Source organism: Camelina sativa, chromosome 8, assembly GCF_030686135.1.
Source record: "Camelina sativa cultivar CO46 ecotype springtype chromosome 8, ASM3068613v1".
Classification (NCBI taxonomy): Eukaryota; Viridiplantae; Streptophyta; class Magnoliopsida; order Brassicales; family Brassicaceae; genus Camelina; species Camelina sativa.
Window position 1 is genome coordinate 5,557,417 of NC_141887.1, and position 23,907 is coordinate 5,581,323.

The 23,907-nt window shown below is 36.7% G+C and overlaps 5 protein-coding genes and 2 pseudogenes across 9 annotated transcripts; 3 read left to right on the plus strand and 4 right to left on the minus strand.

The window, feature by feature from the left end:
• The first annotated feature begins 35 nt into the window (after positions 1 to 35).
• On the plus strand, positions 36 to 2,112 carry LOC104706394 (Glutaredoxin family protein). 2 transcript variants are annotated; one of them, XM_010422586.2, is made up of 4 exons: positions 36 to 975; positions 1,461 to 1,534; positions 1,693 to 1,791; positions 1,884 to 2,112. In XM_010422586.2, the coding sequence occupies exons 1-4, from the start codon at positions 818 to 820 to the stop codon at positions 1,958 to 1,960; spliced, it is 408 nt and encodes a 135-aa protein (XP_010420888.1). In that variant the 5' UTR covers positions 36 to 817; the 3' UTR covers positions 1,961 to 2,112. The 2 variants fall into 2 exon arrangements, with proteins under 2 accessions (XP_010420888.1, XP_087318218.1); XM_087462092.1 differs by having other exon boundaries at positions 763 to 1,336.
• Positions 2,057 to 4,544, minus strand: LOC104706393 (PHD finger protein ALFIN-LIKE 5). Its single transcript, XM_010422585.3, has 5 exons — positions 4,201 to 4,544; positions 3,926 to 3,958; positions 3,381 to 3,609; positions 3,102 to 3,237; positions 2,057 to 2,548 (listed from the first exon to the last, which is right to left on the minus strand). Exons 1-5 carry the CDS (start codon positions 4,301 to 4,303, stop codon positions 2,234 to 2,236), a joined length of 816 nt encoding a protein of 271 aa, XP_010420887.1. The 5' UTR covers positions 4,304 to 4,544; the 3' UTR covers positions 2,057 to 2,233.
• Positions 4,545 to 6,137: 1,593 nt separating this feature from the next.
• On the minus strand, positions 6,138 to 9,363 carry LOC104706395 (alpha/beta hydrolase domain-containing protein WAV2). The gene is made up of 8 exons (XM_010422587.3): positions 8,969 to 9,363; positions 8,610 to 8,645; positions 8,374 to 8,452; positions 8,206 to 8,260; positions 7,987 to 8,103; positions 7,185 to 7,349; positions 6,644 to 6,871; positions 6,138 to 6,520 (listed from the first exon to the last, which is right to left on the minus strand). Exons 1-8 carry the CDS (start codon positions 9,204 to 9,206, stop codon positions 6,509 to 6,511), a joined length of 930 nt encoding a protein of 309 aa, XP_010420889.1. The 5' UTR covers positions 9,207 to 9,363; the 3' UTR covers positions 6,138 to 6,508.
• Positions 9,364 to 10,669: 1,306 nt separating this feature from the next.
• On the plus strand, positions 10,670 to 15,407 carry LOC104706400 (protein Brevis radix-like 4). Of its 3 annotated transcripts, XM_010422590.2 has the most exons (5): positions 10,670 to 10,924; positions 11,009 to 11,439; positions 14,366 to 14,501; positions 14,586 to 14,986; positions 15,087 to 15,407. In XM_010422590.2, the coding sequence occupies exons 1-5, from the start codon at positions 10,826 to 10,828 to the stop codon at positions 15,163 to 15,165; spliced, it is 1,146 nt and encodes a 381-aa protein (XP_010420892.1). In that variant the 5' UTR covers positions 10,670 to 10,825; the 3' UTR covers positions 15,166 to 15,407. The 3 variants fall into 3 exon arrangements, with proteins under 3 accessions (XP_010420892.1, XP_087318219.1, XP_087318220.1); XM_087462093.1 differs by lacking the exons at positions 10,670 to 10,924; positions 11,009 to 11,439 and adding an exon at positions 13,273 to 13,545; XM_087462094.1 differs by lacking the exons at positions 10,670 to 10,924; positions 11,009 to 11,439 and adding an exon at positions 13,556 to 13,878.
• A 2,018-nt stretch (positions 15,408 to 17,425) lies between these two features.
• Positions 17,426 to 18,491, plus strand: LOC104709250 (putative glucan endo-1,3-beta-glucosidase BG4 pseudogene; annotated as a pseudogene).
• Positions 18,492 to 19,122: 631 nt separating this feature from the next.
• On the minus strand, positions 19,123 to 20,772 carry LOC104706402 (RING-box protein 1a). The gene is made up of 5 exons (XM_010422591.2): positions 20,483 to 20,772; positions 20,317 to 20,367; positions 20,138 to 20,197; positions 19,481 to 19,552; positions 19,123 to 19,399 (listed from the first exon to the last, which is right to left on the minus strand). Exons 1-5 carry the CDS (start codon positions 20,613 to 20,615, stop codon positions 19,362 to 19,364), a joined length of 354 nt encoding a protein of 117 aa, XP_010420893.1. The 5' UTR covers positions 20,616 to 20,772; the 3' UTR covers positions 19,123 to 19,361.
• A 451-nt stretch (positions 20,773 to 21,223) lies between these two features.
• On the minus strand, positions 21,224 to 23,839 carry LOC104709251 (uncharacterized; annotated as a pseudogene). Its single transcript, XR_015563881.1, has one exon. The product of XR_015563881.1 is annotated as an uncharacterized LOC104709251 (transcript).
• Between the last annotated feature and the right edge of the window lie 68 nt (positions 23,840 to 23,907).

The following is a 23,907-nucleotide window of genomic DNA, read 5'->3' on the forward strand; positions in this document are numbered from 1 at the left end:
GAAGAAGGGAGGTGGATCGAGTTGGACACATTCACATTCGTGGTCAGCCACCCACAACACTGTTTTTTTTTTTTTTTGAGTCTGGTTAAAAAAAATTATAACGTTTACACTTTTATTTTGTTTTCTCTTCTGCCCTTTGACTTGCTCATTTTTACAGTTTTATTCCCTGTTTAAGTAGTAAAATTATGGGCTAATTTGTCTCTATTTAATAATTGTAGTCTTCTTTTTGAGGGATTAGTTACATAATATACATGTGGAAATATTTTAAAAATGTATGAGCGTTTCTATTTTTAAATTCCTCCCTATAGAAAGAAATATAGGATATATATAACTTTTTTTGATAATAGAAAATATAGGATTGACTCAGAAGAGCCAATCAAAACGGATATCGTTTACAAAAATATAGGATGTATAACTTGTGAAGAATGTTTTTAATAACTTTATAATGATTTTGACTCTTTTATTCAAACTGATGTTGTGTCACCTATATATACTTTTTTTTTTGTTTTGGGATGATGTGTGTATATGGTTTTCTAGCATTGCGTATTTTAGGGGGAAATCAAATTGAACCCGCAAGACAAGTTGGTGTTAAAAAAAACGTCTTAGTACCAGCTTGTCATTATCATGTACTACTGGGTTTGGAACGGGCTGAAACAGTAGGCCTTGACTTGGGCTTTAATACGACCCGGATTTAGATGGGCCAAATTAAACCAGACCCGTTACAACAACCTTACTTACACACGCCGTACAGTTCAATCCTGCAAGTGATCGTCTTCTATAGGCATATCTCACTGAGAAGAAGAAGAAGAAAGGAGCCATGACAATGCTTAGATCTATCTCGATGGTAATGTTGTTCGTCACACTTGTTACAGCCATTTCTATGGTGTCCTCTTCTGCTTCATCCCCTGAAGCCGAGTTTGTTCAGAAGACCATCTCTTCCCACAAGATTGTCATCTTCTCCAAATCCTACTGCCCGTATGTCTCTCTATCTCTCTAGGCCATTCCTAATCAGTGATCACTCTGGATTTGCATAAAAATTGGATCTTGGGTGTTTTTTTTTGTTTAGATCTTATTAATTGAAACTTGAGTGAAGACTCATTGTAGTAGACTTTCTTGACTGAGTAATCTTCAGAATACGTATATGAGTCTGTCTCTAACTTTGATGAATCCAATGAACTTGTCTTCATGACTTTGCCTTTTTTCTTGTATTGTATTTGGTAGATTGGGATCTATGTGACAGAACTTTGTTATCTCTGTTAACAAATGGTATGGTTGTTGAGCTACACTCATAGGGGAATATGTTCAAACCAATTTGGATTTTGTTCAAGAGATTCAGGTTCAGTAATGTGTTGTGTATTTGTTCTCTTTGCTTTTCCTTTGGCTCTTTTTGAGAGAGAGATCATGTACCTATAAATGACCATCTCTACTTTTCTTTTGCATCCTTGTGTCTTGGTCAACAGCTATTGCAGGAAAGCTAAATCTGTGTTCAGAGAGCTAGATCAAGTTCCTTATGTTGTGGAGCTTGATGAAAGAGGTGCTTTTTCATCATCCAACTATGTTTCTTACCTCTTTTTTGCCATGAGATCTTGAGTCTCAGACATTTCTACTATTTGAAACTTTGATGGATCACCACTTAGACATTCATTTGTGACTAACGGTCGAGAGATTTGGGTTAAAATTTGGGTCTTGCAGAAGATGGGGGGAGCATCCAATCGGCACTTGGAGAGATTGTTGGAAGGCGAACAGTACCACAGGTCTTCATAAACGGAAAACACATCGGAGGATCAGATGGTATACTTACCTTTCCTTCTCCTTCAAGAAAACGTCTTTGCTTATGATATCATTTTCTTATTGACAGATTTATCTTTGTTTCTGGTTTTCAGATACTGTAGATGCGTATGAGAGCGGGGAACTGGCCAAGCTTCTTGGGATTACAGGAAACAAAAATGCTGAACTCTAGGTTGAATATAGTTGGAAGAATTGATAAAGCTCTGTTATGTTGAGGTGTAAAACAATTTAATTTCCAGTTGTTTGAAATTTGTAATGGGTCTGCAGATTCATAACCTTGTGAAACTTATCTTATCAAAGACTAAAAGACTACAACTTGAGTTATACGAAGTTGGGTTGAGAAATCAAATCTGGACATGCTTCTAAGTAACTATGTCTTAACAACAAACAGACTTTGAGTGCATTGTACAATTTGGAGGATAGATAGATTAGTCGAATAAAATGTTTAGGGCCGTGCTCTTTTGTTGCTGCAAGAAGGGCACTTGTAACGCTTGATATGCTCAGCTCTAGCAGGAGTGATCTTCACACACTGACCGTGGAACCATCTCTCGCACTTGTCACAGCCAATCCAAAATTCATCAGAAGCATAGTTATCTCCACAAGCTCCACACAGGGTTTCACCGTGTTCATCTTCATCCTCATCCTCATCCTCTTCCTCTCCCTCTCCCTCTTCCTCTTGCTCTTTCTCTTCCTCTTCCTCTAATTCTTGTTCCTCGTCCTTCGCCTGTATCGTCTTTAAACTTTTGTCATCTAAACCTCTCTGCATTCCAGACGAAGGATTATATTAACTACACCATTATAGCCAAAGTGACTTCAAAAAACTAATCAACAGATGTCATTGGATCAGTAAATTTTGAGATAACTTGGTCGTTTCATTACATACTGAGTTAGTAATTCCAGAACATCTTCTTTTAATTCATGCTACTTACAGATCCAACAATTACAGTTGAAGACACCGCCCATCTTTGTCCTATCTCAAACTTAGAAGGTTTCCTAAGCTACAAGATGTAAACTATTACGGAAGTAAGAATGTTATGCTCCGTCTATGTTTTAGAACCTCAATAGCAAACTGTGTAAGATTTACAATCTATAATGCATATGACAAAAAAAGTTGTTTCAGGACCAAAATGTGCATCACACTTCATTCATGTGTTGCTCGAGGTTAGCAGAAAAGGAGAGGTAAGAAAGCAACAATACAAAGTGTGATGAATTCATCACACTTCATTCATGGTTTGGATTTTTTAGTTAACAGTTAATAAATAAAGGAATAAATGTTCTGAATCTTATTAGAGGACAGACAGCATGAGTCTTACCACTTTTGAATTTGACTTGGATTTGTTGCCATTTTGATTTTCTGAAGAGGGCTTTTCCTTTGTTTGTTTTTTCGCATATCCAGTTACAACTTCAAATACAGTAGGAACTTCATTCATCATGTTGAACAATCGCTTCCTGAATTAGTAAGTGCAAGGGGGTTAGTATGGAAATGCTGGAGACCTCATGATAATTAATGGTAGAGAAATGAGCAGAGATCTTAAAAACTGAACATCAGGTAAGAGGAGACTACACACCAATCAAGAAAGCAAAGATGATACCTGTCCGCTTTATCGAAACCAAATCTTGAACCGAAGTAAAAGGAGACAGAAAGCAACCACGCATCACTGTGGACAGCAACGAGAGAAAGCCAGTCTTTTTCCTGCATTCCATCTCTGGCAAAGTTAATGCCGAGTGCAGGTTCGGGGAGCTCTGGTGGAACTTCTTCAGCTGGTAAGTTAACTTCCCAAACTTCATTAGGGAATCCATACAAGCAAAGATTCTCCTTCTCTGAAAATGTCACAATACAAAAAGGTTTAGAGCTGCAAGGAATTTCATAATGTGCACACATTCTTAGAGACAAGCAACCTCTGTGTAGTTAGTTAGTTGTGACAATGAGAAGCCACAGTCAAAAGCGAGATATAAAATGCAGAGAAAGATAACAGCACCAAAGGTGAAAACTATTGAATCATGGGGAGACCAAAAGCATCAAAAGAGTTACAGGAAACCCAGAAGTCAATATCGTGAATAAATGAAGCAGCTTGAGAGAAATCACTTAGTATAATTTAAGCCAGAGAGAGAGACAGAGAAAAAAAACCCCCCTAACCAGGATCACATTGCTGGAAAAAATCTTCCACATCTGCAAAAACAAAACCAAGTGAATCAATCAGAAATATAGTTCTTAAAATCGGAGAACTAAGTATCACCAACACAACACTTGAGCAAAATTGTTTCGGAAGTAGTCTAAATCAGAGCACCAAACGATCGTCGTGAGAAGAAATTCAATGAAAAATTCAAAACCCATAAGAAAAAATTCAACCTTTTAAAAAATTTCAATGGAAAAAAACAAACTTTAAAAAACGAAAAGAAGAAGAAGATTACCAGTGGTGAGAGCTTGGATGATGCCAGCTCGACGGCCCTTGAAATCTCGGAAGACTTCTTCGACAGTTCGACGGTTGTAGTGCGCAGCTCCTCCTCCTTCCATCACTCTCTCTTCACTTTCACTCTCTCTCTCTCTCTCTCTCAGAATCAGAAACGATGCAAGAGCGGCATTGATAGTGAGCTTTGTGTCTTTTTTGTTAGAAAAGCATAAATTTTTTGTTTGGATCGAAGTGATAAAAGTAAGAAAAAGTTGAATGAAGACGAAAATAAAGGTGATGCATCCTCCGTGGACCGTGACAGACCCGATCTAGTCACACACTTTTGTTTTCGTTCTTTTTTTTATCACTTGGTCTTGGATTCTTGGTGTATAAAAAATAGCGCTGCGCACGGACGGGTATCCTTGAATTTTTCGATACTTTTTACCCGACCCGACCCTTACGGGTAATAAAAAAAAATTACTCGTACTCGACCCTTAAATAGCGGGTACCCGCAAAAACGGGTATCCGGTAAAAAACAGTTGACCTTTTAAATACCCGACTCTTTAACGGGTACCCAGAAAAACTGGTATCCGGTAAAAAACCGCCAATAACCACAAAAATAAGAATTCATAAATGTCAATAATTTCATATTCTGAAATCCAAAAAAGAAGAACTCATAAATGTATGCAACATATAGTATCAAAAATTATAAAATTACAAACTTAAAAAGCTTATAATTTCATGTTGCCGTTCTTCCGTAAGCTGCCGTGTAATTTCCTAACAACTTTGATTCTCTTTCCTTACCTAAACATAAGCGTAATACAAAAGATCAATATCAAGCTCCAACATATATTCACAGAAACAGTACGAGGTTTACAATATTACCTTCTTCATCCGTGTTTAATGAAGTTAAACCCACTCATCTTCCAAAGAAAGACTAACTCCTTGGGGGAAAGCGCTAAACTCTACAAACAAAAAGTAACTTGTAAGTGTATAAATAAATATGAACATTCATTCATTAAAGCTCAAAGATTAAAAATTTTACCATCTTCTAGAGTCTCAAGCTCTTCCATTGGTTCTTCCTCCGAAGAAACTTGTGGATAATCATACCGAATCCAATCTTGAGTGCAAATGAGTGCTTCAACTATCATTGGTGTGAGAGAACTTCGGAAAGGATCAAGTATGCGACCACATGTGCTAAATGCCGATTCAGAAGCAACAGTTGAAACTGATATTGCTAAAAGATCCTTTGCCATTAAGGAGAGAATCTTAAACTTTGAACTTGCTTTCTTCCACCACAACAATATATTAAAATCCGGATCAGACCTAGGAACACAATCATCAGCTAGATAACACTCCAATTCTGTTTTAAAAACCAAATTTGCTTCTGTTTCTTCATGCATATCCATCAATGAATCAAGATCAAAACTTCCAACCACATCCACTTCTTCTAAATTACTAGTTCCTCTTGGCACTTGGTTAGTATTTGTAGTAGAGCTTAAAGCATAGCTTTCATAGACTTGATACATCTTCTCAAGCAGAGTATGAATACTTTCGATCATGGCCTCAGCAACGCTCCCACCATAACTTTCACGGATCAGCCAACTCACGTACTTCATCTTATACCGAGGATCAACGACACATGCGATAAATATCACCAAGTTCATGTTTTTCCCCAGTATTTATGGAACTTTATCTTCATTTTACCAGCCATTGACTTCAGATTAGCATTTATTAAAAAAACAGTTGAGACAGACTCAAGAACTCGTCACAGCTTATATTATGAGCTTTTTTGGCATATGTAAGGATATTAGTTCAATTTAGCGACACAAAGCTAGCAAGATTGACTGTTGGCAACAATCAAGTTAAACAATCGATTATGATGAAAGCGTTACTCCAACAGTTTTAAAGATCTTTGCCTCTTTGGATTAATACAAAAAAAAAACGCGAGAAAAAATATGATAGACAAATTCAAGATTTTAATTATATAACCATGTCTTTGCACTTTCTCAATCATCTACACAGCAATGATCATTCAGAGGAAAATGGTTACGATCAGAGAGAGAAACACCAACACTTGAAAAAATAACCAAAAAAAAAAACAAAAATGAGACGAAGCAAATGCATCTGATTAACCTACATTTGCCATCTCCACTAGCTGGTTCTGCTTACAAAGTATCTCTCCAATATCTCACTCTCAGAACAGGTTGTATCTATCACTCCCAAATGCAACATACGTATAAACATGCCTTATAAAGATACTGTCGTTTCAAGTTGCAGTTGTAGGAGCCAAGTGAGTCAAATCCTCCTCTAATCACAACATCATCAACTCATTTACCTTCCTGTCATCAGATAATAGACCAACGCCAATCTTAGACTTCTACTTCAGGAACAAAACATCAAAAGAAAATCTCAAGAAGCATTGATAAGACACATTATTTCTAAACTTCGGGAAATGATTTTACCCCTATCGTCCTTCCTTTCTCAGCCGCATGCTTTTCAAGAAACTGCACGTTTGTTTTCCAGTAAAGGTCACCACCAGAAAGCCATGTATCCATATGCATCCCATTTGGAAACTCCACAAAGGTGCACTGAGGATTACGGGCAGCTGCTTTCGCATACAGCAATTTCATGTGAAATGGAGGGACCATCTCATCTTGCAGTCCAGAGAGGAAAAGCACCGGCTGTTTGACCTGTTATTGTTTCAAGATTAGTTTATCACGGGTTGCTACAGACAATCAAATGATGACACATTAATCTAACAGGGACATATTTTTTGCAGGACATCAAACTCCCTCCTTACCCCCTTTTAAGTTAAATCCATGGAACAAATCAGAGAGCAATCAGTCAGCTCGTGGTGTACATTAATGCATGGGATATATTGAGGTCTTTAAGGTAACACAATTTTATCTGATTGTTTGAGTCATTTCTTTGGCATATGCAAACCGTAAACAAAAAAGAATCCATCTGAAGATAAATCTGCTAGAGTCTACAACTGCTTCTTACCTCACCAATAGCATCAATTGTTTTCCAGGGGGAGCGTACAACAAAATTAAGAAGCTTCAGGCTTTTCGTACCACTTCCTCCAATAAACCACTTTAAGAACGGCAGCAAAACGCCAGCCATATCAAGAATGGAAGTGAAAGTGTTTTCCAGAATCAATGCAGATACCTATATAAGGACATTTACAAATGGTTAGCATACAACCATTTGACGTGTAGATATCAAATGAAGTTCTGAAAATAGAAACAACAAGAAAAAAAGAATATGCGACTAATCAAGGCATCTGTAAATCATTTACCAAGAAATACTATGAGAAGGATAAAGTTCGTGTGCATATAACAGTAAGTTTCAGAGAGGTTAATAAAAGGAGGCCAGTCACAAAACTCAAACGAACCCCACCCCCATAAAATTATGCCAGATGACTAAACTTTTTCACAATAAATAATTAAGTTTCGATAGAACTGACCGAGCAGATCATTTCTGATGTCAAGTGACGAGAATCTAACTAATGAGTTATTCAAGAAAATTTTGTACAATCAGCCTCCAGGTTTTCTGCCAAAGACCATGAGTAATAATCTCAGATACTGATAAGAAGCAATGCAAACCAGGCCCCTAGAGAAGTGCAGAGGGTGCCTTTAGGCCTTATAAGCCTTGGTTAGTCTCATTTGTAACCATGACGGACTCTGAATAATACTTCTCTTTAAACAATAACATCCACAGTGATGGCGGCCTCTCTCTTATCTCTGCTTCTATACATTTCCTCTACTCATAACATGCTGCCAATAAGAATATTTACTAATATTACCTTATCTGGATTGTTCTTGGTAAGCAAAGCTCCAACAGCTCCCCCAAGGGACCTTCCAAATACAACTATTCTAGATGTATCAATGTCAGTCCTTTGAGAAAGGTGATCCAATGCGGCCTAACAAAAGTATCAAACAAGAAAATGGGTAATATATACAAGGAAACAAAACAGAAGAGTTTAAGAATATCTGGATAGATTTAGGGAGACAAGCAAACAAACCTGAGCATCTTTTGTGAGTCCATGTTGTGAAGGATAACCATCACTTGCCCCATAGCTACGCACAGGAAATTCAATCAACATTACGTTAACAGATCCAACGTTTAGACTCAAAAAAAAGCAAACATTTGAGATAAGAGATAGACCAGAAACCAGCTAAATGAAACTAACCCGCGATATGAAAGCATGAATACATTGCACTTCAGTTTTTGTATCATGATGCGAACCATCTCCAGACGATGAGCGATGTCTGGGGGTCTAAGGTCAAGGCCGTTACAAGACAAAGAGGTCCCAGCCAACAGACATAAAACGTAAAAATTATAAACCAAACAGACACAGAAACTCCTTACAGTATACACATATATACTAAACAAACAAAGACCACGAAATAGCTCTGGAAAGGATACTTCCGGCATTTTCTTGGAAAAATAGAATGGTCGGACCTGCACAGAAAACAACCAAAATATCAACTATCAGAACTCGGAGCCTCAAACTCGTTCCAGTTAAGCTAAAGCTACCACCTAGCATTTGAGTAGCTGATAAGTTCCAAACTAGCTTAAAAAAAGCAGCAAAATATCACAAATCTGACAAAAGGAGACCAAAACCTAGCTAAAGAAAGTGACATCAAGACCTAAAATCCCCAAATTTCGGTAGATTCAAAAGCTTTCCGAAATGCATAAACCAAATCTACCAGAACAAAAAAAAAACTACTGAATCGATGAGCAGTATCGAGAAACTCAAAAATAAAATAAAAAGAGAAACGGACCTCGACAATCGGGGAACATCTTGATGAACCAAGCGTGGAGGCGTACGCCATCGGATGATTGAAGCCAAACGTCCTCGTAGTTGAGATTGAGCCTAGCGGGAGTGATCGGATAAGCCTTGCTCAAACCAGGAAGAACCGGTACGTAGACAAGCTTCTCCTGGAAAGCTACGAGCAGCGCCACTCCGGCGACGACTATCCCTCCTACTCCGTAGAACAACGCGCTCACGTACGTCACCATTTTCCTCTGTTTCCGCTCGAGGAGCAGATTCCAAAATCCGAATCCGAGTCCGTAACAGAAGCAGCGGGATCGAAACGCACCTTTTCCACTTTCTATCTGTATCTCTCTCGTGGATTTTGCTTTTCTTCTTCGACACGAGAATAGTTTTTTACAGGTGAGAGAACTGAGACGGATTGTGACGGAGAAGGTCTTAGTGGGCCGAAATTAAAAGCCCATATTTAGATATTTTATAACTAAAAGCCCGTGATTGTTGAATTCTTGAAGTTAATTTTTCATTCAGCTTTTTTATTGATGGAAATTGCAACTACGTGTATGTAGTGTGGAGACTTTTGAAACCCATGATTGTAAACTGTAGTAGATATGCGTATGCCTCCCAAAAGCCTACCTTGAAATCTCAGTGTCACTAGTATAATGTTTTAGAACATCAAAATCGAGAACAAGACCATAGTGGCTGGTCGAAAAAGAATTTAAAAAATGAAATGAAATGGAAGAGTTGTTTGTAACTAAATGTTTTGGCCAAGGGTGGTCCAAGACTTGTTTTAGTTTCTAGTTTAGTACATTACATCATTGACAACAATAACAACAAAAATCAGTCAAACCAACGAGTGTTCTAAGCGCCAATATTGTACTTAATTACGCTTTGAATGGGGCTTATCATAAACTTTGAAACAAATTAAGGAAGAGATAATTTTAGTCGAATCATCTTTTAAATAAAAAAATTCTTATGTGAGAAAAAAATTGGTAAGTGCTCGTCGTATGTTGTGAAAATTAAATGTATCTTTGTGTATAGAAAATACTTGTACCCTAGTAATTTTCGAGTGGTTGGATCAATCATTCACATGAAATGTATAGTAGACGAAGACACCACATATTTATAAATCTTGTCGGAATGGAACATAAACATATACTTGCTATTTGTCACATTGCTATCTTTAAATGTCAGATAAGTTGCAATCAGAAGCGTTATGATATGAACAAACAACACACTCTAGCTATATACATTACACATTTAATGAATGAATATGCTAAGAAGTAAGAACAACTATTAGTTATTGTGATGTATAATAGCTTAGAGCCGCACATAAATATCTTTCGTTTTTTAGGTTTCTCAAAAGTCAAAGTCAAGAGTTTTTGCATTACCTCGATAATTCAATCCTGCAAGCACACTTGACTACTTGCGTTAGATGATGGAAACGACCTTTGATACATCTGAAAGTTTGAAATCCACAGACTACAATCATGTATATAGTCTCTTAACCTACTGACATGTTTTAGCTAATCAGTAAACAAAACTTTTTTTTTGCTAGACACCCAAAACTTTTAACCTTTGTTACTTTTTTACTTTCATTATTTTTTTACCACCGAATTGCGTAATTACCGTAGAGAGAGAGATTCGGAACCTTTATGGAACCGGTAATCCCGGTTAAAAGTTTCTTAAGCACAAGATTATTAAACAATTAAAAAGAGAGTGAGACAGAACAAAAAACATAAAAAGAGCAACAAAGCCAAAAACAAACCAAAGTAGAAGAAACTGACACCATTCTCTCTCTCTCTCTCCGTATCCAAAAAAAGAGAAAACAAAAAAAAATCAAATCAAAGACCAAGCCAGTCGCCGGGAAATGCTGACGTGTATAGCTCGTTCGAAGCGAGCCGGCGATGAATCTTCGGGTCAACCCGACGATCCGGATTCCAAACACGCCAAATCTTTAACATCTCAGGTAAATTAAATTTTAAATCAAACTCACTCTCCTCCTCCGTCTTCTCTCTTCTGATGGAGGGTATTTTCATCAATTCAATCTCAGCTCAAAGACATGGCTCTGAAAGCTTCGGGAGCATACCGGCATTGTACGCCGTGTACGGCGGCGCAGGGTCAGGGACAAGTGCAAGGACCGATCAGGAACAGTCCAACGTCGGTAAAGTCGGATTTCGAATCGGAGCAACGGTTCAAAATGCTATACGGAAGATCAAACAGCTTGATCAACTCCACGGCGGCTGCGGCGGCGCAACAACAGCAGCCTAGGGTATGGGGGAAAGAGATGGAAGCGAGGCTAAAAGGGATATCGAGCGGAGAAGCGACACCGAAATCGGCGAGTGGGAGGAACCGGGTCGACCCGATAGTGATCGTGGAAGAGAAAGAGCCAAAAGAATGGGTAGCTCAGGTAGAGCCAGGGGTTCTCATTACCTTCGTTTCTCTTCCCGGCGGTGGTAATGATCTCAAACGGATACGTTTCAGGTACGTTACTTTAATTACTCTCTTCATATATCTACGGTTATGATTCTTTTGTTGACTCTGTTTAGTTTTTGATCCTACGGTTGGTTTTTACTTTTGCTTCGTCGTTGCCTCGTTTTTTTTTTTTTTTTTTCCTTTAAAGAATTTAGCACGTTTATTTTTTTTTGGTCGTGATTTTATGAGAATGTTCCGAAAATGCTTGATTCTTATTAGGAACGCAGAACTCAATCTGATTTTTTTTTTTAATTATAAAATCAGTGCAATCTGAAAATCTTTGAATGCTAGTATTTTCTAAAAATGGATATATACATATATTATATATTGAATTTAGCGTAGATAATGTTTTACGAGTATGATTTTTGTTGTTGTTGTGGAGTTCAATGTCTAGGCAACATATGTTGATAATAACTAAAATTCTAGAGCATACGAATCTAACAATCATGCCATGTCTTTTTGTAGAAATTTACTTAGTTATTATTATTAATTTTCTAAGAATACAATAGTATAGTATCTCGAATTTACGATTAGAATATAACACAAATTCTTATTATAGGAAATAAAAATACCAGGGCCCAACTAGGTTTTTCGTTTTTTCTTCTTCTTCTCCTCTTTTGGTTTGATCTTAATAATTCAGGTTTTAAAGCTATTCTACTAAAATTAAAAAAATGTTTTTTTTTTTTTTAATTTGATTGAGTTTGGAATATACAGTATGTTAGTGTTTAAATTAAGTAAAAATCGCCACAAGTAGTTTTGGTTTATTTCTAAACTAAAAAGTTAGGACAGTAAGTAAAACGTATTACCTCAGGTAAAAAAGTTAAAATGATTCACCCAATACTGGAGTATTAAACTATAGAAGAAGGGGTAAATTGTGGGTGTGAGAATGGGGAAAAAAGTTGGTAAAAAAAAATAGAGAGAATGGGACCAGAGTTGTCGACTGTAACGCTTCACGCCTAAGACCATTTTTACTCGAGAAACGGATGAAAATTTCTCAGAAAATTAAAAAAAAAGAAATTATTATATATATTCATTTTTTAATAGGTGTACCAATAAGTAAGTGACACATCTCTATTTAATTCTGAGAAACGGTTCCCCCAGTCCTCCAGCAAGGATCGATTACTCCTGATTTCTCTTCTCTCTCTTCTTTTTATTATTTTTTTATTTAAAGTAATTTCATGAGTAACCCTTAGTAATCATGCCCTAATGACTAATGAGAAGCAAAGGCCGTAAAGGTCCAAAAAGCAAAATATATATTGGGGTGTTCCCCTTTTTAAAGTGCTTTCCTTGGGTCATCTCTTCTCATTCTGTCTCTCTCTTTTTTTTTTGCTTTTTTTATCATTTTATATTTCCTCTTTTTGTTTTTCTTCAATATCAATAATTTCCAGTTCACATGAAAACTTCAAGACTTTTCTTTTACATTTGATTTTAAACATAAATGAAATCACTCTAGAATGTTGTGTCACTAACAAGTTTGCCAAAACTTGATTCTTTATGGAGTTGGTAGATGCTACATATGTTTTCTTTCTTTAATTTAGTTCAATCAAACATTCCAATATCATTGTTTGGGTTCATTTATATTATTTTAATCATTTTCACCAATACCATTTCTTAACGTTTTCCTCTACTATTAAAATATAAAAATCTTGTTTTATTGAGCCCATGAGTGCCTTATTCTCCGCGTCTTTGTCCTGTTAATCACATTATTGCTGTTGTTGGAGAGCAGCATAGGAAAGAATAGTTCTTCCCATTATTCCAAAAGACAAAAATAGTAGTATAAATTATTCTTAAAGACCAAAAAAAAAAAAAAAGCAAACAGCTTTAGCCTTTAGCAATTAGCACAGTTTCGTTCACTCCTATGTCGCCTATTGATAAAGACAAGACAATTTCAACGTATTTTGTCTCTGCCTTCCTTCGATTCTTTGTCTTCTTTCGTACTATAATTATTCACACTTCTTCTACTTCTATCACCTACTGTCTGTTTTTTTGTTTTGTCAAAACCTTCTTTTTGGTCTCTTATGACTTATGTGATCATAATAAGGCTTTCGTTTAGTTTACAAATTTGATGTTATCTTTTCAATCCCCTGATTAGGTTGAGTCCTAAACAGTCCTCTGGTACATGTGTTTCTTCTTCTTTTGTTTAGTTCTGGTTTTGGTAAACAAAAACAAATGAGTTAATATAACTTTTGGAGAAATTAAACAAAAAAAAAATTGAGTTTGCTTTGAGAAATTCTCTCCTACCCACCTTCCCAATTATTTTTCTTTTACTGTGTAGGGCACAATCATATCTCCTAATTATTAGCTTTGACCATTGTTGTCGCTATTTCGTCCTTCATGATTTTTTGTTTTCCTTTATATCCACGAAATTTTGATTGATTATTTACTATTGCCCGGCCATTAAACTAACAATTTTCTTAGAAAGAAAAAGATCCAATCAATATTCAAAAGGTTGGATCTGTGTCTCTTGTTTTCAACTCTCTATTCTAGCCCCTTAGCCTATGTGTTCAATATGTCAAAAGGTTTATTGAATTAGCTGCTGTTATTTTGTCAAATCTCCCTTTAATCCACCTTCGTTAGTGTGCCCACTTTGGTCCTCTGGTCCTGGTTTAAAAGTCACTTCTTTTACTAATATTTTTTCTTATTTAACTTAGAATCTCATGTGTCAGAAAATCTAAGTGAGCCAAGGTGTGTTGTTCCAGTAAATTACACTTGAACATACATTATAGGGAACTTTAGGTTTAGCTGGTAACAATAATTACCGGGGTTAATCTGACAATTTACTCCTTAACTTATGGGTTTTCAATGTTTCATCTTTTGCTCTTTGACTGCTGTACTCTTAGATCATGACCTTTTCCTAGTAGCATTTTGAAGAAAAATTAGACATGCTTCCAAAATGTAATCGTCTCACTTGTGTTTTTGATTTGTCTTTGATTAGCCGAGACATGTTCAACAAGTTACAAGCTCAACGATGGTGGGCAGATAACTATGACAAAGTAATGGAACTTTACAATGTTCAAAAACTCAGCCGCCAAGCTTTCCCGCTTCCCACGCCACCTAGATCCGAAGACGAGGTAATTAGCTTTCTCACTAATATCAGGTTGACAAATTAAACCCGTGATTAGTCACTAACTCCTCTGGACATCTTTTTGATTTAGAATGCAAAAGTGGAGTTCCATCCAGAGGACACTCCCGCAACACCGCCTCTAAACAAAGAACGGTTGCCTCGTAACATCCACCGTCCAGCTGGATTGGCGGCTTACTCATCCTCGGATTCACTGGACCATAACTCAATGCAAAGCCAGCAGTTTTATGACTCTGGTATGCTCAACTCAACTCCTAAAGTTTCAAGCATCAGTGGAGCCAAGACAGAAACTTCTTCAATGGATGCTTCTATAAGAAGCAGCTCGTCGAGAGATGCAGAACGGTCAGAGGAAATGTCGGTAAGCAATGCGAGTGATGCTGACAATGAATGGGTGGAGCAAGATGAGCCTGGCGTTTATATCACCATTAAAGTTTTACCTGGTGGGAAAAGAGAGCTTAGAAGAGTCAGATTCAGGTAATTACAAAAAAAAAACTTCCTTAACATTGTTTCAAAACCCGGCTTAATTACAAGTGTAACATCACTCAAAAAACTGTGTTTTCTTTTGGCATTGCAGCCGGGAAAGATTTGGAGAGATGCACGCGAGACTGTGGTGGGAAGAGAACAGAGCAAGGATACATGAACAATACTTGTGATCGTCGTCTAGATGCATCTAAAGGGTTTTGTGTTTTTTATTTATTTGTCATTCTCTGGTATACCGTTTCTTTTTTTTTTCCAGCTCAAGTAAATACTTCCACAGGTACTTCTTGTGCCTCTATGAAATGAATCTCAAATATCAATTGTGGAATATGTTTTAAGGAGGCTGCTTCTTTATTTACTTCCTTAAAAAAAAAAATTGCAAAAGCTGGAAATTATATAATGTTGTCTAGTTTGCTTACGTGTATCCTTGATTCTTTTCAAAATTTTGCTTCCTGTTCTTGAAGTTTTAGCATTTACGGCTCATCGATGGGTTTTATAAATTATTGGCGAGCGTTTGATAACTAACGAAATAGGGGCCGATAGTGTCGTCTGTATGATCAAAAAGGTTAAGATAAAAAAATATTTTACTGTCCAATGTTGTTTCTTACTGGTTGGGTCAAAAGACTCCAAAACCAACCTGACGACCATAGGGGGATATACAAAACCGAACGAAACGTATCAGTGAAACTGTAGTTTTATTTCTTTTCTACTCACACGCCTGTGGCCTGACATGGCGTGTATTAATTACGGTTGAAACCTACAATTTTGTTAGAGAAGTGCATAATTTCGCATGTCATTGCGCCTCCAAATCATATAGAGGACTCTCTGTTTGAGATGTAGACAACAAAAAAAGGTCAAGATTAACTACAACATCCCTTTTAGAATAGAATTTTTTTTTCTTCTTTCGATTAAAAGATATCTTAAGCCAAATTCAACTGGTTTATTAGAGTTGGCTTTGTAATGGCATTTGAAATTCTATTTTCCACATTGTTTGTTCCTTTTTAGCTTTGTGTAAATATGTAATAAATTTTGTTTTCTTTAATTTATGTGAAGGGTGATTATTTGGATGAAAAGATTATTACGGGAAGGTTTAGTTGGATATAGTTTTTATTAGCCCATAGATAGATACCTCAGTTTTGTTTTTCTGTCAACTATTTAAGATTGAAAAATACTTAGATACCTTTTTGTTCACCCCTTTTCTCTCAGCCAATCAGAATCTTCCATCTAATATTTTATTTAAAAAATAAATTAAAATTAAATTAAAAAGCAAAACAAATTAAGAAAACAAATTCTGTATACTTTTAATTAAGGAAAGTTAAATATTGGTTTGGTTTAGATTTTTAAAATTAGAACAAAATTATATGTCGGTTTAGGTTTACAAATGAAATGGTTAGGATTTAGATTTTACAATTAAAACGAAATTATATGTCGGTTTGGATTTACAAATGAGGTGGTTAGGGTTTAGATTTTATAATTAGAACAAAATTATATGTCGTTTTGAGTTCACAAATAAGATGGTTAGGGTTTAGATTTTACAAGTAGAACGAAATTATATGTCAGTTTGGGTTCACAAATGAGATTTAGGGTTTAGATTTTACAATTAAAACGAAATTATATGTCGGTTTGGGTTCACAAATGTGATGGTTAGGGTTTAGATTTTACAAGTATAACGAAATGATATGTCGGTTTGGGTTCACAAATGAGATGGTTAGGGTTTGGATTTTACAAGTAGAACGAAATTATATATCGGTTTGGGTTTATTAAAGAGCGGTTTAAATTTTTAATTTTATAATAATGTATACAGATTTTATTTCCTTATTTTATAAGGGGATGAATGAAGAGGTTCACAATTTTTAAAAATTACGAATGCTTGGACAATTTCATAGATAGAATTTTCCATTAAGTTTTAGTCAATTCTAGATATTTTTCAGTTTAATTATAAAAGGCATTGCATCTAGACACACAAAAAAAGGCAGTTCTAATTGGTAAAAAAGGGAAAATACCAAATTTGTAATTAGATATGGTAACTAAGTAACGTCAGGAAAAAAAGAATCAAGTAAAGTGATATCAAATAAAATGAAATATCACCCATAATAAACAAAATTAAAGAAGCAACTGTACAATTTAATATCACCCATAATAAACAAAATTAAAGAAGCAACTGTACAATTTAAATAAATATGGAATATGTGTGTGTGTATATATATAATAAACCTACAACCTGTAAGGCTACAACCTACGTTTTGCAACAAAACAGAGAAGATAAACAAGTTTGGTTCCTTGGTCCTGTCTCCGTTCGTTCATATATTACAAGTAAGATCATCTGATAGCTTTATATTTGTGCATGCATACATACAAAAAAGTTATATGTTATTTTGGTTAAACAAAATTGGTGATCTTTAGCTCTCTACTGATTTTGCAGATACGAGAGCTAGTTGCGTTATGAGGTGTGTTATATTATTTGTCTTTTTACTGCTCTCGTGCACGGCCGTTCTGCTCTCTTGCACAGCAGTTCTGCTCAAACACAACAAGGACGGTTCCAATAATGTATCAGCAACAAACATCGGCTTAAACTACGGCCTCCTTGGAGACAACCTCCCGTCTCCAGCCAATGTGATCAGCCTTTACAAGTCCATAGGCATCACTAAAATCCGAATCTTCGACCCAAACACTGAGGTTCTTAACGCCTTACGCAGCCACCAAGATATTGGAGTCACCGTAGGCATCAAGGACCAAGACTTGGCTGCTCTTGCGGCCAGCGAAGATGCTGTTAAGCACTGGTTTGCAACCAACATCGAGCCTTACTTAGCAGACGTAAACATCACGTTCATAACCGTTGGCAACGAAGTCATTCCTGGAGAAATCGGTCCTCAAGTTCTTCCGGTCATGCGCTCTCTCACAAACCTAGTCAAGTCGAGGAATCTTCAAATCTTGATAAGCACCGTGGTGGCTATGTCGAACCTGGGAAAGTCATACCCACCTTCCGTGGGAAAGTTCACTCCCCAAGCGTGTGAACAACTTGTCCCCGTTCTGAAGTTCTTGTCTCTAACGAATACACCAATACTCGTCAACATCTACCCTTACTTCGCCTACGCGTCAAATCCTCTTAACATCAGCCTCGATTATGCCACTTTCAACACCAAAGATGTTGTGGTCAAGGACGGGCCAATGCAGTATTCCAACCTCTTTGATGCTATTTTTGACGCTTTCGTGTGGGCAATGGAGAAAGAAGGGGTGAAAAGAATATCCATGGTTGTGTCAGAGACCGGATGGCCTTCTGCCGGTAATGGATACTTAACAACACCGGACATCGCTGCTAGGTACAACGGAAACTTTATCAAACATGTTGAAAGTGGTAAAGGGACACCAAAGAGGCCAAACTGTAGCATTGAAGGGTTTTTGTTCGCGACGTTTAACGAGAATCAGAAACCAGAAGGAACTGAACAGAATTTTGGGTTGTACAATCCTACTGATATGAAGCCTATCTACAAGTTGTTTTGATTTTTGGATTCTTCTTGTTTAGTTATATATATTAGCTCTAACAGTGTTTCTTTAATTTTGTTTAAAGGGCCCTTTTTTATTAACGCTCTGATAATGATATGACACTTAAATTTTCTATGTTGTATGATTTCTTTTCTTATAAATGTATTTTACTAGTTATAAGAAATCATGCTATATTAGCTACGGACAAGTAAATTGGTGATCAGCTATATATAATCTGTTGTTAAACGTTTAAAATAATTGACAAGAAAACACATCAACTTAGTTTGAAATAATACAATTAGCAATGTAATGGATTGAATTTGTTTTCACTAAAGTGAATAATCAGGCAATTAGCTAGCTACTGGTTGTATTCAACTATTAACCATCCGGTGTATTTAATTCATATTTTGTCTGTGGTGTATGAAAAGTGAAGCCGCCAAAATACCAATACAATAAAGAATTCATAAAATGGATGTTTAGAGATTTAAAGACCAAGTTTACTTAATAAATTTTGGGTTTTTCGATTGAAGTGGAATAATTCAACTGGCCTTAAAATAAAATTTCACTTTTAAGTATTCGGATATGCAAAATTGCAGGAAAAATAGGCTTTTGATTGTTTTCACTACTAAAAAACTTTCTTTGCCGGATTCTTTTGAAGACAATTTTTTGTTTTTAATTTTGAAAATCAACCATGTCACCCAAAGCACAACGATGATAGGTTCAATGAACAATGAATCTCTGTTTCCACAACTTGGCGAATTACATTACAAAAAGATAAAAGAAAAGAAAAACCCTGAGAAAATCCTTAGTTATCATATGCGGATGCGGTAACCAGATGAACCTGATATCTTCTCGATTAGACACATGTTTGCGGGTAACAGTCCTTGGTTTAGTGACCATATTTCTGGAACTCCCACTCACTGTTATCTGTTAAAAACTCGAGAAAATTAACAAAGAAACCAAAAACTGCAAACTAGTCAAAGAAGCTTTAAACAGAGAAACACTTACCTAACGGACAAACTTGACGAGTCTTTAGCCATCTGCTGATGCAGTGAAAGTGGAAGGCATGATTGCAAACCCCTGAAAGTATCCACATCAGGCGGCTTTAGTTAGAAAAGGCACTAACCATCATATGTAGTTCGACTTGGTTGTCCAAAATACACATTATAGAATCACACAATCACATATCTTAAATGAAAACTTCCTAATTTCTCAAACACTTCCAGAGCAGGATCAATTGAGAATGCAGTGATTTTGGTCATTCTTTAAGTTTCTAATTCATCCTCAATGATACAACACAATGCAAGACATTAAAAGCATGCGAGCACAATAAATAGTATCTGATCTTTCTCCACAAAATCTTTAAAACACCATAAATTAAATAAACCGTACTAATCAGGACCAATTTAGATTGCTACAAAACAAGAATAGGTTCTCCTTTCAACTAAAGCAAAGACATGCTACCATATAAGCAAAACTCAATGGCAAGATCTAACATACACACTCTGAGAATCTAGGATAATTTCACATAACACTAATTCTCATACAATTCTGTGTGTTCTAGATAACACAATTACAATAGCGACAACTGTAAACCCAATCAAGTCTCGAAACAGAACGCAAAGATTACAATCAAGATAATAGAATAGAAGAAACAAGACTTACCCCAAGCAACGGTGCATTCCTCACTAGTAGCGCTGGCCTGATTAGCTTGACACTCGATGCCTAAAAACAACAACCAAACACACAAGAACAAAGTAAGCAAGCCAAATCCAGCAATCTCAGGATCAACAAAACACCATCGTTACAAATTTATCAAATCAATCGATTGTTCTATGACTTACAGAGATCCATGATGTGGTTTCTGCAGATCGCACAGTTGTCAACAACGATATCTGAAACCAAAAAACAAAAAGATCAATCAAAAACTTGACCTAACCAAAATCCACATCGTAAAAACAAACATCGAAGGACATAAATCAAGATACTGTTAAGGATTTGTGCGGTTACCCCAAGCCCAGAGAGAAACGGCGCTCCACTTTTTGATTTCGAATCGCTTAGGTTTCTTTGTGGAAGACGAAGCAGCGCTGCCAGAGGCTCCTCCCGCAGGAATCATAGGAACGTCGGAGTCTAGAGTCGCCATTAAACCCGATCGGAAAGGAAAATTTGAAACCCTAGAAAAGCCGAAGAACAAACTCAACGATTGCGAGAGAGAGCTCGCTGGGTTTTTTTCTTGTAGAGAGAGGACGGTCGAAGAAGAAAGCAAGAGAATGAGAACTAAAATAAAGCCACGCTGGGCTTTGCCTATATATATTAGTGGGCCTTCGTGAGAGATTAATTATTTCCCGTAATTTTCCATTAAGTCGGTTAAAATTTCCCCTTTTTAACATAAAATATCTAAAATTTTCTCTTTTTATTATCGAAACAAATTTTTATTTTTTAAAATTGTAAAGTAAATTAAATATTTCAATACCATTATGGAAAGATATCTAATTTTTTAACACACACTTTTTTCTATGTATCCCCAGAAAAATGAACAATAAGCTTTATTATTTTTGATATGTTTTTCTATGTATCCCCCAAAAAAAATTAACAAAAAGCTTTATTTTTGATATTATACGTCAAAGTCATCAAGTATACTTGTGTTTGTGCAGATAAGATGAGTAATATATATATATATATATATATATATATATATTTTTTTTTTTTTCCTTCTTCAAATAATTTTGTTGTGTCGAGTAGATAAATCAATAGAGTGAAAACAATCCCCTACATTTATATATGATTTTTTTACAACAAGAGCAATGACCATCAATGACCATTAAGACTGCAAATCACGAATGCATAATGTGGAACAAAACACTAAACCATAATGGTGGAAAACCACTTTTTGTGAACAACGTTTCTTACAAGTGGTGCAAATAGGCCGAGACATATGATGATTGTTGTGCAGAACACGTAGCTCTTTGCTGAAGAAGAACCACGATGAACCGGGCTTCATGTATAAGTCCTCTCCGATTAAGCAATTAATGTGTAGGGTGATACAACAGGGCTCATCACACATATAAAATCGTTCTCTTGGAAGTATTTGTTTCTCGCAAAGTTCACACCAATACGTCGGGACGATACTTGTCTCCTTACCATCAGAAAGAGCTAGTATATCACGTATTGAGGTAAAGTAGCACATTTGAAACACAAAGCAAAGTCACACTCAATACAGTTGAATGTTTCATTTGTAATATGAGGTTCTGATAACTCTTTGCAAACTGAACATGTTCTCCGCTCCCCTGGTTTGGATGTAAGGAATAAGGGATGCATATGACTCTCATTGATCAATGGCTCAGAAATCACGGCGCACTGCACGTGTAGCTTAAAATATAAACACTCTTCTTCATCACATCTATAGAAGAAACCAGCTGTGCACAACCAAGGACAAGCTGAACATGATTTCGTAAGGTTCATAACACCGTTGTTTCCTCCCACTAGTGTGAGTAAATGAGGGTGTATCGGATGATGTATTTTGCGGAAAAAATTCGCACATGCTTCGTGGAGAATGAAATCGCATCGCATACATGAGTAGATATTACCGTAATATATTGGTGTGATGCATGCTTGACACTGTTTATTCTCGTCGTAATCTCTGCATGTGTTCTCATCAAGTCTCAAATGATGATGTTGATGGCTAAAATGTTGTATGATTCCATCGCTTATCCTCACAAACGGTTCAACTTCTTCAATGTCTTCTTCTGGCTCTCCTTCAAGTTCTTTACCATCCCAAACGTTTCTTTGTGTAGCACATCTTGAATGAACCCCATATGAACAACCTTCCTTGATGCCAGAATAGCCCCCGTAATCATTATCGATCTTTCTACGACAAACACCACAAGACCATTCTCCTTGCTCAAAACAAAGTGTAAAAGCGATACGATGAGGATGTCGAGATATCCTTATGAGACGTGGTAAGCTGGTACAACGTTGATGAACCACAAAGTCACAAGGAGGGCATATATAAAAAGGACAGCTTGTATGTGACAAGGCACAAACGCTGCAAGTTAAAGAAGTGTTTCTTGGAAACAGAGCAAGTGTATGCTCATGCCACTTGGGATAGTCCATGGACAAGACTCGTGGCTTCTCCACACAAGCTATATTCATAGCGTAATCGCAAGCAGAGCAATAGTAAAACATCCTTAAGAGATCTTCATCACAGCAATAACATTCCCTGGTTCCTTTCCCTTTCAACAAGACAAGCTGAAGTGAATGTTTTGGATGAAGAAGGTGTTTGATCTCAACTGCAGCCTTGTTATATTCTTTATGGTTCTCGCCATTGCAGTTTCGGCAGCGGAAATGGAGTACAGCTTCTACTTCTCCTGCTAGCCTCAGTTTCTTCCAGTTGAGAGGAAGGCAGTCCCACATGTTATTGCTCCTCAACGAGACTTCTTCATCTACATGAAACTTTCCTCTCCTACTCGAGGGCAGAGAGAAATTAGCTTTTTCCCCTTTAAAGTCATAGAGGCGACGAGGGACAGTATTTGATGAATCAGTAATAAAAGCTCTGGCATTGGCTCTAGTGTGAGTACTTGGCGAAAGAGTGAACTGTACTCCGCATACGAATTTGTAGAGATGATCCGAGGGTCGAGTTTTTCAGAAATGATTGTTATGACATCTTTTAAAGGCAACGGCTGTGAATCCAAATCCATAGAGTTGAATAGAGAGACTGTTTGAGTAACGAGTGACATGAGCTCCGACTTTGGCTGCGAGTCGAGATCCATTGAGCTCACTAGAGAAATTATAAGAGCGATGTGTGAAACGATCTTCAAAATCTGATCAATCATCCAATACCTAATGTCGATGAGAGGTAGTAACTGATGAGTAATGAGTGATATGAGCTTTGACTCGAGATCCTGTTTCGCTTTTGGCTTCGAGTACGTGACATTGGCTAATTGAGTAATAAGTGATACGAGCTCTGAATCTGAATCCAGTGAGTAGGCGGAAGATAATATTTGAGTGGTGAGTGACATGAGCTCCGGCTGCTGTGGATCCGATTCAGTAGAGCTGATGAGAGAGATCATTCGAGTAATGAGTGACACGAACCGAGACTCCGCTCCCGAATCATCATCCGGTATAGAGTTGCCGAAATGTATTATTTGCTTGATGAATGAAATGAGTTCCGACTCCGGTTTAGGTTGCGAATCCAAATCCATAGATTTGATGAGAGAGATTAGTTGACTAAAAAGTGCTACGAACTTTGATGGACGTAATTTCAATAACAAAGCCCACTCCGAAACCGAATCCTCATCGATAAAGAAAGATATCACTTGAGAAATGACTATCCCTAGCTCCGACTCCAAATCCATTGTGTCTGCCCAAGGAAATGATTTGAGTGAGTATATAATAACCCCAAAACCGGAAATAAAAAAAAACAGAAAAAGAAACAA

Coding starts and splice junctions, on each gene's coding strand:
- LOC104706402 (XM_010422591.2), bottom strand. CDS start 20,615: ATGGCGACTCTAGACTCCGACGTTCCTATGATTCCTGCGGGAGGAGCC. Junction 20,368..20,482: donor CGTTTCTCTCTGGGCTTGGG/GTAACCGCACAA, acceptor TTTTGGTTTCAG/ATATCGTTGTTGACAACTGT. Junction 20,198..20,316: donor AAACCACATCATGGATCTCT/GTAAGTCATAGA, acceptor TGTTGTTTTTAG/GCATCGAGTGTCAAGCTAAT.
- LOC104706400 (XM_010422590.2), top strand. CDS start 10,826: ATGCTGACGTGTATAGCTCGTTCGAAGCGAGCCGGCGATGAATCTTCG. Junction 10,925..11,008: donor CCAAATCTTTAACATCTCAG/GTAAATTAAATT, acceptor ATTCAATCTCAG/CTCAAAGACATGGCTCTGAA. Junction 14,502..14,585: donor CACCTAGATCCGAAGACGAG/GTAATTAGCTTT, acceptor TTTTTGATTTAG/AATGCAAAAGTGGAGTTCCA.
- LOC104706394 (XM_010422586.2), top strand. CDS start 818: ATGACAATGCTTAGATCTATCTCGATGGTAATGTTGTTCGTCACACTT. Junction 976..1,460: donor TTCTCCAAATCCTACTGCCC/GTATGTCTCTCT, acceptor CTTGGTCAACAG/CTATTGCAGGAAAGCTAAAT. Junction 1,535..1,692: donor TGTGGAGCTTGATGAAAGAG/GTGCTTTTTCAT, acceptor TGGGTCTTGCAG/AAGATGGGGGGAGCATCCAA.
- LOC104706393 (XM_010422585.3), bottom strand. CDS start 4,303: ATGGAAGGAGGAGGAGCTGCGCACTACAACCGTCGAACTGTCGAAGAA. Junction 3,610..3,925: donor TTTCCAGCAATGTGATCCTG/GTTAGGGGGGTT, acceptor TGACATTTTCAG/AGAAGGAGAATCTTTGCTTG. Junction 2,549..3,101: donor CCAAGTCAAATTCAAAAGTG/GTAAGACTCATG, acceptor TCTGGAATGCAG/AGAGGTTTAGATGACAAAAG.
- LOC104706395 (XM_010422587.3), bottom strand. CDS start 9,206: ATGGTGACGTACGTGAGCGCGTTGTTCTACGGAGTAGGAGGGATAGTC. Junction 8,646..8,968: donor GATGTTCCCCGATTGTCGAG/GTCCGTTTCTCT, acceptor TTTTCTGTGCAG/GTCCGACCATTCTATTTTTC. Junction 7,350..7,986: donor CCAAGAACAATCCAGATAAG/GTAATATTAGTA, acceptor GTCCTTATATAG/GTATCTGCATTGATTCTGGA.